The sequence below is a fragment of the Neovison vison genome, chromosome 1, assembly GCF_020171115.1.
Source record: "Neovison vison isolate M4711 chromosome 1, ASM_NN_V1, whole genome shotgun sequence".
Taxonomy (NCBI): domain Eukaryota; kingdom Metazoa; phylum Chordata; class Mammalia; order Carnivora; family Mustelidae; genus Neogale; species Neogale vison.
The window spans coordinates 22,613,675-22,626,378 of NC_058091.1; the positions used below are offsets into that span (position 1 = coordinate 22,613,675).

The window sequence follows — 12,704 nt, forward strand, 5'->3', positions numbered from 1 at the left end:
AATAACAGACTAGACACATAGATCAATGGAACAGAACAGAGAGCCCAGAAATAACCCTATGGCTATACTGCCAATTAATTGATAAGAAAGAAGTCAAAGATATATGATGGAGGACAGATACTCTCTTCAGTAGATGCTGGGAGAACTGGACCGCTACATGCAAAAGAATGAAACTGGGCACCTTATTGTGTACTATCCATAAAAATCAACTCAAAATGGATTAAAGACTTGAACATAAGACCTGCAACCATAAAACTTCTTAAAGAAAACAGGGGGTAAGCTCCTTGACATTGGTCTTGGCAATATTTTTTTAGAGTTGACATCAAAAGCGAAAGTCAACAAATGGGGACTACATCAAACTAAAAGGCTTTTGCACAACAAAGGAAGCCATCAAGGAAAATCCACAAAATATGAAGACCTTACACAGCTCTATAGCAAAAAGGAAAAAAAAAATCTGATTACAAAAATAGATTAAAATCTGAAAAAAATTCGGAGGATCTGAATAGACATTTTTCCAAAGAAGACATACAAAGGGAGAAGAGGTACATGGAAGAAGTACTCCGTATCAGTAATCATCAGCAAATCAAAACCACAATAAGATGTCACTTTATGCTTGTTAGAACGGCTGTCATCAAAAGACAAAGGATAATAAATGTTGGCTGGACTATAGAGAAAAGGAAACCTTTTGCACTGTTGGTGGGAATGTAAACTGGTGTAACCACTGAGGAAAATAGTGTGGAATTTCCTAAAAAATGTTTAAATATGAACTACCATATGATCCAGCAATCCTACTTCTGGGTATGTATCTAAAGGAAATGAAAACAGGATATGGAGGAGATATCTGCACTCTCAAGTTCATTGCAGTAGCGTTTACAATAGCCGAAATATGGAAGCAACATGTCAATGGATGAATGGATAAAAAAGATGTTCTGTTTGTCTGTATAGTGTCTGTATAGTGGGACATTATTCAACCATGATAAAGAAGGAAATCCTGTCATTTGCAACATGGATGGACCTTGAGGATATTAGGCTTAGTGAAATTAGCCAGACAGGGAAAGACAAATAGTAAATGGTATCATTTATATGTGGAATCTAAAACAAATTCAAACTCATAGAAACAGAGTATAAAAGTGGTTTCCAGGGACTGTGGGGTGTGGGAAACAGGGAGAAGCTGGTAACAAGTACAAACTTTCAGTTATAAAATGAATAAGATCTGAGGATCTAATGTATAACATGGTGACTATAGTTGATATCATCATCATATTGTATAAACAAAATTTGCTAAGAGAATAGAACTTAAATGTTGTCACTAAAAAAAAAAGTAAATATTGAGGTTATGGATGTGTTCATTAATTGCGTGGAAGGAGTCCTTTCACAATGTATGTCTATATCAAACCATCACAAGGTATACTTTAAATATCTTACAATTTTACAAAGCCGGATGAATGAATGAATGTGTGGTATATCCATAAAATGGATACTATTCAGTAGTTAAAAAGAACAAACTATTGATAACACTCTACAACATGGATGAAAATTATTATGCTTAATGGAAGAAGCCAGGTCAAAAAAAAAAAAAAATAGTACGTACTATGTGTTTCATTCCATTTATAAGACATGTCCTGAAAGGGCAAATCTATAGGTCTAGACTGAAGATTGAGGCTTTCAAATCTGTAATGAGGAAGGCAAAGATGGGACATGAGAGCAGCATTAAAGAATGTGAAGGGCTCTCATACTGAAGAGAGCTTGTAGGTGTTCCAAATGGCCACAGGAAATGAACTACTGTTGGTAGGAGGAAGGTACAGGGAGATGTATTTCGTTACTAGTGATAGTTTCCAAAAATGACACAAAACAAAAAAACAAAACCAAGATTGGAAGCACTGAGCTATTTGTCAATAAATAAGCTAATCAATTAACTCCAGCTCTGAGAGATACTATGACTTAAATTATTTAATAGGTTGTTAGGCTGTATTTTATTAGTATGATTAAAGATTATCAAACATTTTTAACAAATTGCTTCCAAGTACTTCCCTATTTCTCCATGTACATAATCCACCTCTTTACCAAGGCAAACAAATAAATAATAAAATTCAAAAAGGTGTTCTAATGTTTGTAGAGAGAATGGCTGTCCTCATGTGCTGTTTATTCGCTGGAAGGAAACAGCTAATGAGAAGTTCCAGAAGTACAGGATGTAGTAGCATAATTACCACCGTCACGAGATTTTCTGGCAAGTTTACCATCCTTCCCTCCAAATGCTATTCCCACTTTGGGAAAAAATATATGTACTAATACATAAAAAGTAATTTAATCATTATCCATTAAAATGTTTAAATGTCTCTTTCTATGACAGGATGATATGATTTCTAAAAGAAGGGCTGAACTTCTAGCAGAGAGAGAAAAAAGACATAAAGTGGAGGTAAGTAAATATAATGGTTGCTTTTTAAAAAAAGACAGGATAACCATAATATAATATTTATATATCATATATATTTTTTACATATCAACAGCATAAATTAAAAAGATGTTTAGAAAAAGTCTTGAAGGAAGTATACAGAGTTTATGTCTGAGTAGTAAGATTATCACTTTTTTCTTTATTTTTTTATATTTCATAATTACTTACAAGGACCCTTCATTATTTTTATAATCAGAAAAATGAACATTTTTTTTAAAGGAAGGAAAACCATTGACGAAGTCTAAAAAATCGAATTCAAAATATAGTACTACATTAAACTATGTTTCTTTTGGATTTTCATTTCTGCCTTTCATGCAGCCCATGCCCCCAGGGAGGTAGTCTGGGAATCTGGGATTGAGGTCTAGACAGGGAGTCTGGGAAGATTTGCTGGCCCTAAAGTAAAGATTATGTCGAGATAAAGAATGGAACAAGGCAGAACCTGTGAACTCTCAGACTTACATATTGTGCAAGGGTACTCAGTACAGTTCTTTTCTCCATCTGCTGATTCTTGAAAAAGATAAACCTCGAAGATCATGGATTTTGTTTTGTTTGGAGAGGAGCTGATCCCGAAATGACCTCACCGACACCAGTGCTGCAGCCAAGCTTACTCAGGGGTGCAGAATTTAAAGAGATGTGACTAGACATGCTACTTCTAAGAAGTTACTGGAGGCTTGTATTTATGCAGTCAGTTTACACATAACCCCTGTAAACCAGGCAGACAGGAAGAGGGTTCCTGCCTTCTGCCATTTCCTTCTGGCATAAAGCACCCTATACCATCTTTTCAAAACTGACTCTCCTGTGATCTGATTTCCAATCATATAAAAATGTTCAACTCAACAAGGGGAAGGAGAGAAGAGGAATCCCAGGAAATAGGACTTGCTTCCCATGGAACCATGTCTCCCCCTGGTGTGGATGTGCTGGACTAAGTACAGAGGACTGCTGATATACAGCAACCATAACTGGGGGTCCAAACATTGTAGAATAGGGGCCAGAACAATTGTTTCTTTATCCAAACAAAATACCTACAACCAAAAGCCGATCAAAAACCATTAGACCTAGAGCCATCTGGCACCATCTAAGGCACACGAAACTCCCTCTCCATTATTGGCCTTGATCTTCACTGATCCATCAGCAAACCTTAATGGAGCACTCACTGCATGCCTGACACTAGGCGTTCAGCCATGAACAGAAGGACAGAAGTTTCTGGCTTCCTTCTACTCTTCATTCCCTGAACCAACATGTTCTGAAATTCTGCTCTGTTCAAGAAGTCATGCTGATGTTTAGGATTAAAAGAATAAAACAATCCAGATATCCTAACGTGGGCTCACACATAATTACTACCTTTAGCCCTTGGGAATCCCTAGCAGTCCCCTTAAGAATCACCCCAGTAGGGGTGCCTGGGTGGCTCAGTTGGCTTAGCATCTGCCTTTGGTTCAGGTCATGATCCCAGAATCCTGGGATCAAGCCCCTCATCGGGCTCCCTGCAGAGGGAGAGCTTCTCCCTCTCCCTCTGCTACTACCCCTGCTGTGCTCGCTCTCTCTCTCTCTCTCTCTCTCTGTCAAATAAATAAATGAAATCTTAAAAAAAAAAAAAAAAAAGGGAATCACCCCACATGTCTCAGCAACATATTACCATAAAAGTCCAGACTTTGGGGTTGAGCTGAACTAGACTGTTCTTTCTCTAGTTCTTGCTGACTCTGTTCACTACTGGCTCCCCAGTGCCTAACACAGTGCTGACACATGGTAGGGACTCAACAGTTGTTTTGTTGCTATTGTATAACCTTGAGCAAGTTTCTTAATCTCTCTGAACCTAGAATTTTGTAATTGTAAAATGAAAAAAAATTAATATCTAGTTTCCTGAATTAATAATACTTTAATTTTTCCTTTTTGCTATTTTTTTTTTTTTTTTTGGTATGTAGCTGAGGGGCACCTGGGTGGCTCAGTCATCAAGTGTCTGCCTTCAGCTCAGGTCATGATCCTGAGCCCCACATCTGGCTCCCTGACCAGTGGGGAGTCCGCCTCTCCCCCTCCCATTCTCCCTACTTGTGTTTCCTCTCCCGCTGTCTCTCTCTCTGTCAAAAAAATAATGCTCATCATCATTAGCCCTCAGGGAGATTCAAATTAAAACCACATTGAGATATCACCTTACACCAGTTAGAATGGCCAAAATTAACAAAACAGGAAACAACATGTGTTGGAGAGGATGTGGAGAAAGGGGAACCCTCTTACACTGTTGGTGGGAATGCAAGTTGGTGCAGCCTCTTTGGAGAACAGTGTGGAGATTCCTCAAGAAATTAAAAATAGAGCTTCCCTACGACCCTGCAATTGCACTCCTGGGTATTTACCCCAAAGATACAGATGTCGTGAAAAGAAGGGCCATCTGTACCCCAATGTTTATAGCAGCAATGGCCACAGTCGCCAAACTATGGAAAGAACCAAGATGCCCTTCAACAGATGAATGGATAAGGAAGATGTGGTCCATATACACTATGGAGTATTATGCCTCCATCAGAAAGGACGAATATCCAACTTTTGTAGCAACATGGACGGGACTGGAAGAGATTATGCTGAGTGAAATCAGTCAAGCAGAGAGAGTCAATTATCATATGGTTTCACTCATTTGTGGAGCATAACCAATAGCATGGAGGACAAGGGGCGTTAGAGAGGAGTAGGGAATTTGGGTAAATTGGAAGGGGAGGTGAACCATGAGAGACTATGGACTCTGAAAAACAGTCTGAGGGGTTTGAAGTGGCGGGGGGGTGGGAGGTTGGGGTACCAGGTGGTGGGTATTATAGAGGGCACAGCTTGCATGGAGCACTGGGTGTGGTGAAAAAATAATGAATACTGTTTTTCTGAAAATAAATAAATTGGGAAAAAAAATAAAATAAACAAAATCTTTTTTAAAAAGTCATATAGCCGAGATAATTTATATAAAAGACATGAAAATCTAGACTATAATTCTTTTATGCAGGAAAGATGTATACCTTGTTTTTAAGAACAATAGCTTAAATTATATTAACAGACATATTGAGAGAGCTGTAAGAACAAAGGAAGTCAAGCAATTACATATGTGAGTGTGTGGGTGTGGGGGAGGTGTATTTATATAACTATATATTATATAAACTTTCAGAGTAACATACACATGTCGTTATATATATACATATATATACATTTTCAAACAGACTAATACTTTTTAAGTGATTGTTTTACTTGCAACAGCTATGCTCATTTTATTTTTTATTTGGCAGAGAGAGAGAGAGAGAGAGAGATCATAAGTAGGCAGAGAGCCCGGCAGAGAGAAAAGGGGAAGCAGGCTCCCTGCTGAACAGAGAGCCCGATGCGGGGCTCGATCCCAGAACCCCAGGAAACCTGCTTTTTCTTAAGAGAATCTGTTTTCAGGATAAGTTTTAGATGTTCTTAATTTATAATTTTTCTATCTGTTAATATTAGAGTGATGGGATTTTTTTTACTAATTTTCATTCAAAAATTTGATATTCTATCTTATCAATTAAGTAGGTTTTTATAAGTTAGCTCTCCTAAGACTTACTCATTGACAAAATTGGCTATATATCCCCACACAATTAATTTATACAAACTGACATTGGGAAGAAAGTTCTTGAAATTCTTAATGAATCGAAGATGAATACTGTGTATGGATTTTCTTAACTTCTTTGATGAGAATTTTATGGTATGTCCTGCTACTGCCTCAGACAAAGAAAAACTAAACATGTGTAACATCTCAAGGCTCACCCAATGAGATTGCATAGTCAGTTAATGGGACACCCTGACTCAAATCCATTCTGACTCTACACAGACCTTGGAACCTACTTTCAGGAACAGAACCAGAGGCCTTTTCACCATTTGCCTTTTGTACAGAATGTGCAGCTCCATGACTCACCTTGACATGACAACTAATTGGGAAACCATATGCTAATAAAGCCCTTCCCAGGTTTGTCTTCTCCTCCTTAACAAAAGTCATTGCCCTCACTGTCTGATATTTTTGCATCAGATAATACATTTTTAACGTTAGAAATTACTTCAGTCTGGGAGAGTGGGGGAAAGCTGCTCAGATTAATTTTGTAGGAAAATGTCGCCATCTTGTGGAATTTTAGTCTCCAAGTGTGACTCAAGAATAATCTATAATTCAGCTGCTTTGTATAGAGATTTAGTTTCCATACTCTCCAGTTCCTCAGAGGCCTCCCTTCTACTCCTGGTCCTGGTCCTCGCTCCAGAATCCTGGCTCTCTTCCTGTTCACTGGCTCCTTCTCTGGTGCTTCAGTCTCTTTGACTGAACTGTGAGTAACCACCCACAGGAAAAAGCCAGAAAGAGCCAGGACACGGAGCCAGACCGTAAATGAGCAGAATTGTGAGGGACCACATCCAGGTGAATAGTTAATAAGAGATATATACCCTGAGTACTAAGGGGAATCCAAAGTCAGGGTCTGAATGAAGTTAAAACAAGGTTCAGAACCAAGCACCAGGCCAAGACCATCCTTGAGACCTTCTAGGGAGAAGGTAAAGTATATAAACCCAAAGGTCTATGTGCAGAGAGCTCTTTGGGCGGGAACGGAAGGCAAAGGTGTGTATGGGGTGTACAGTTTGGGGACTGAGTTGGGGTTTTTTTAAAGTTTTTATTTAAATTCCAGTTAGTTAACATACAGTATAGTATTAGTTTTAAGTGTACAGTATAGTGATTGAACCCTTGCACGCCACACCCAGAGCTCATGACAAGTGGACTCCTTAATCCTCATCACCTGTTTCACACATTCCTGACCACCACCCTCTTCCCTGACCCCAACTCATCTCCCTTGGATTGAGTTTCAAGGTTTGAAAAACAAATGGTTTGGAATAGTGTCTCCAAAAATCCACATTTAGAAGGTAACCAGGTATAGTAAGGGAATCTAGTATCTGCTTAACGTACATCTTGTATTGGGAAGCCTTAGAACTCGGACAAGTCTTGCACTTTTCCTCTTTCCATTTCTTCCTATGTCATTCTTCCCTAGTTGTAAGCATTCTGAGTATAATCTCCATCACCCTCCTGGCATAAACTTCCACAAACCAGCCTAGCCCTTCCCTTCCCCTGCTGACAGAAAGTTACAAGAGCGCTTACCCCAAATCTAGTCCTATTTCTATGAGACCGTGAATTTTGTTTTCTGTTTGTCCTCTTTATTTTCTCTTTTCCCTTTCCAGCCATCTCTGAGACTGCTTGAATGTACTTTAGAAATCCATTTTATGTATATATTGGCTTTTAAGTTATACCTCTATGTACTGTTTTATAGTGGTTGCTCTGTACACGCTTAGCTTTTCCCACTCTACTTCGAGTCAATATCATTCCATGTAATTAAAGAAGCCCGTGACTACAGAAGTCCATATACATCCAACCCTGCTCCACTAACACCCTTTATGCTCTAGTTACTTGTTTTACAGCCAAATTTATTATAAACTCCATAAGAAAAAAAATTGCAGTTTTTGTTTTAAACAGTCACATATATCTTAAAATTTTGAAGAGGAAAAATAAGTCTTTTACATTTATCCAGATACTTACCATTTCTGTAGCTCTTCATTCTGTGGTTGATGGGAACCAGAGGGATGAGAAGAATGTGGTCATTTGAATTGTTTTCTTGTATAATTTTTCTCGACTGTTTTCATGATTTTCTCTGTATCTTTGCTTTTCAATAGTTTATGATATGCATGCATGTCATTTTGTTCATTTTATCTAGTTTGAGTTTCACTAAGCTTCTTTAATCTGTAAATGTATATCTTTTGCTAAATTGGGAGAACTTTGGACATTATTTCTTCAAATATCTTTTCTGCTCTGTTTGCTCTCTGTCTCCTTCTGAATTTCAATTTCACATAGATCATTCACTATCGTTCCACATGATCTTGGGGCTATTAACTTTTTCAGTCTTTTTCTCTCTCTTCTTTAACTTTGATAATTTCCTTTGATTTATTTTCAAGTTCACTGGTCCTTCCCTCTGTCATCTCCAGTCTGTTAAATCCATCTGTTATCTTATAATTTCAAATACTATAATTCTTTGTTCTAAAATTTCCATTCGATTTGTTTTTGTATTTTTTATTTCCCTCCTGGGATTTCCTATCTGTTCATGTATTTTCCTTTTCCTCATTAGTCATAGAGATAACTACTGCTTTAAAGTTCTTGTTTGGTAACTCTAATACCCAGAGTGGGTATTTAATAATATCTTTTCTTATGAGAATGGGTCATGTCTCATAATCCTTTATATTTTGAATAATTTTGGATTATATTCTAGAATTATGAATGTTATGTTCTGGAGATTCTGAATTCTGTTATATACCTGGTGTTTTTGTTTTAGCAGGCAATTTACTTGGTAAGACTAAACCTGCAAATTCTGTCATGTGGGCAATGGTGGCAGTTCAATTGATACTGTTCTCAAACAGCCCATATGTGCCTGATTCAGAGACATGGACAGTCTTTACAAACTTAACATGTTGTTTCCTTATCTGGCTCTCTCAAATCTGAAGTTTACGCTCACTCTCCAGTGCCCTGGTTGTGTCTCCTTCCCCTGGTTGCCCCATCTGGAAAGACACCAAGCTCCCTATCAGAGTTTTAATCACCCGATGCCAGCACCACTGTAACAGAGACTGCCCTCTGAGCAAATGCACAAAATTAGAGAACTCATCCTAAACCAAATGCTCCCTTCTAATTTTTACTGTTTCCAAAATCTGCCTTTGTTTACTCTCGAACCCCTTAAATGAGTGAGATAAAGTGTGTGTGTGTGTGTGTGTGTGTGTGTGTGTGTGTGTGTTGGGGAGGAAGGTATACAGTGCATGGTTTATGGTAGGTATCTATTAGAGACTAAATTAACTTCTTCCTTCATACTGGAAGCAGGTCTCTGAGACCATGAATTTTAGAATATGTATTGACTAACATAAGGCCTTAAAAATGTAATATATCAGAAAAAGAAAAAAGCAACACTGTTTCAAAAATCAAAAGATCAAATTGCCATTTATGAAAAAATAAAAACTTTTTTCCTAAGAAGAGTTAACCTGTGGATATTTTTAGGATATTAACCTTTAAAAAATTCAACATTGTATTTAAGGAACCAGCAAAAGAAATATAGTAAGAAAAAAAACAACATACATGCTGAAAAGTTCTGTAAGGATAGAACTCCTTATGTGCCTATAATTTGACTATCTAGAAAGTCCAGGGAAGTTAATTGCACAAAAATTAGTTAAGGTGGCCACCATAGCTCTTTATTAACAATGACATTTGCCCCCATGAAGAAGAAAAGGAAAATAATTTCTAAAGTAATTAAATAATCCATCTTGAAGATGGATAGGTGCCACGGAATGTTGGATGGTGCCCTCCCATCATTTAGAACAAGATTTATCCTGCCTGCCTCGTCTCATTCTCATAGCTCATTCAAATGGAAGCACAATACAACCTGCCCTGTTCACATACCCAGAGCTTGCAGACCAATTAACCAACTTGGTCCTCCATTCATAAAAATCAATGAAAAACCAAGGATTACCATATACTTGAGAAAGATTATCAATACTAAGGAGCAACAAGATGAGCAAACAGACCAATTGAGCCTAAAATGAATAGGCAGTTCAGAAAACCTTACTAAACATTTAAAAAAAGAAATTTCAATCTCTCTCAGAAAATTCAAGAACTTTTATCCAGAAAGCAAAAATAGAGTGTTTTGAAAAATCAGAGAGAAAAAAGAGTTCATAGAGGCTAAAATATATAATGTAAATTAGTTAAAAATTGAATAAAAAGACTAGAAAAGTCAAAGTTTCTCAAATGTAGAACAAAAATATAAGAGATAGAAAACGTGAAAGAAAAAACTGGTGATATGTGGTGTCAATCCAGGAGGATCAACATCCAATATGCATTCCAAAAAAAGAAAATAAAAATGAAAGGAGAAAAAATAAAGGAGGAAATAATCTTAAAAATATTGAAAGAAATGTTCAAAATATTGAAGAAAGCAGAGGATCTTCTAATTCAAAGGGCTCAATGAATACTGACTAGAACAAATTAAAAGAGATGTACATTAGCTACTTCCTCATGAAATTTAAGAGTGCTCATTATAAAGAGATTTTAAGCATTTCTAAAATGAAGAAAAGATAACTGCAAAGGAATGTGGATAAGATTTGTGTCAGACTTCTCACCAACAGTACTGGAGACAAAGACAAGGTTTCCAAAATTCTGAGTAAAAATTATTAAGGATTATTTATAATGTATGAGGATGAAATGGAAACACTTTTAGATATTTAAGTTCTTTGAAAATTAGACTTTTGTATATTCTTCTTTAAAAACGTAGCCAATTGATTTTGTGAATAATGGCTCTTCCATATAAAAAACCAGACAAAACCAGAAATATGAGGTAGGTGAAAGACCAAAAAAAAGCATTAGCCACATACAGGGCAGATTAAAATGCATGATTTTGCATAATAAGAAAATACAGTGTTTGACCTTGATACTTCAGATGATACACATTGGTTGATAGAGGGTTGTATCCCTGCTGTAGTGAATAAGGATTATGTAATTAAAATATGACTGGTGCTGTTTATAGGGTTTCAATTTTTAGAATCAATCAAACACTTTACTTTCAATTCTTAGAATGAATTTCTACATGAAATGCTAAATACTAAGGTACAGTTACAGACAAATGTAAATGTAGACCTATTGGAGACAAAAATTTGGAAACTAAAGAGAGGGAAAAGTGAAGAGAGGGTAAGGACATTCTCTTGAATTGTGGGGAATCAAAACACACATCTAACAATGGTAACTCAGGGGCCCCTGGGTGGTTCAGTCAGTTAAGCGTCTGCCTTTGGCTCAGGTGTTGATCCTAGGGTCCTGGGATTGAGCAACACGTAGAGTCCATGAGCCCTTGCCCAGCTCTCTGCTCAGGGGGGAGCTTCCTTCTCCCTGTCTCTCTTCCTGCAGCTCCCCTTGCTTGTGCTCTCTCTCTCTGTCAAATAAATAAAATCTTTTAAAAAATTAAAAATAAAGAAATAAAGTTGTCAGCACTCAGTTATAGAATTATGGAACTAAAAATAAGACTAACACTGGGGAAGAGGCCGAAGAGAAGGAAAAGAGAAATGTAAGTTAGCTGAATTCCTCATCCTCCCTAGTATGAGAGAGAAAAACAAACATCACAGGTGTCAAAAAAGGCTACATTCCACTATTTACTTTGTTAGTTCCTGAACTGGCTTCCGTAGAATAGCCCAAAAAAGGGGGAGGACGCCTGGGTAGCGCAGTCAGTTGAGCCTCTGACTCTTGGTATCAACGGAGGTCATAATCTTGGGGTCTTGAGATCAAGCCCCACATTGGGCTCCACATGCTCAGCTCAGCCTAGATGCTGCTTAGAGTTTCTCTCTCCATCTCCCTCTGCCCCTCCCCTCCTACTCCATGCACTTGATTCACTCTCTCTCTCAAATAAATAAGCGAATCTTAAAAAAAAAAAAAGAAAGAAAAGAAAACATTTTTTAAATGCAAGCATGGCTAAATAAGAAAAATGAGATGTATATTTTTATATGGAAGGAAATTTAAATGCATTGCTAAATTGTATTTTTAAAAAAACAAGTTGTACAATATAGAATGATCCCATTTATTTGTAAAATATAATTTTGTGTGTGGGGGAGTGTGTGGAGTTGTAAACATCTAAAAGGATCTTAACCAAATTGTTAACCAAAATTTTTTCTAGGCAGGAAAGTGGAAATAGAGATGGGAGTGTGAAAGAAATTTTTTTAACCCTATATAATACTGTATAATTTTATCCTTTTAGCAAAAATGAATATATTTTAATTTTTTCATATTTTAAAAATATTTTATTTTTTTATTTTAGAGAGAGACGGTGGGGAGGGAGAGGGAGAGAATTTCCAGCAGATTCCACACTGAGTGCAGAGCCTGACTTGGGACTCAATCCCATGGCCCTGAGATCATGACCTGAGCTGAAATCAAGAGTTGGGCACTGGGGACACCTGGGTGGCTCGGTCAGTTAAGTGTCTGCCTTCAGCTAAGGTCATGATACCAGGGTCCTGGGATCGAGCTCCACATCAGACTCCTTGCTCGGTGGAGAGCCTGCTTCTCCCTCTCCCCCTGCCTGCTACTCTGCTTATTTAAACTCTCTCTTTCTATCACTCTGTCAAATAAATAAGTAAAATCTTTAAAAAAAAAAAAAAGAGTTGGGCTCTCAACCAATTGAGCCACCCAGGGCACCCCAAAATGAATTTTTTTTAAAGATTTTATTTATTTATTTGACAG

General features: G+C 37.2%; 1 protein-coding gene across 1 annotated transcript in view; it reads left to right on the plus strand.

Annotated features, from left to right (window-relative positions):
- The window catches only part of AK9 (adenylate kinase 9), a 117,565-nt gene that overhangs the window by 79,363 nt on the left and 25,498 nt on the right, over window positions 1-12,704 (plus strand). Inside the window, exon 27 of the mRNA XM_044244454.1 lies at window positions 2,351-2,416. Coding sequence (XP_044100389.1) covers window positions 2,351-2,416 — 66 coding nt within the window. The remainder of the gene's footprint in view (window positions 1-2,350; window positions 2,417-12,704) is intronic.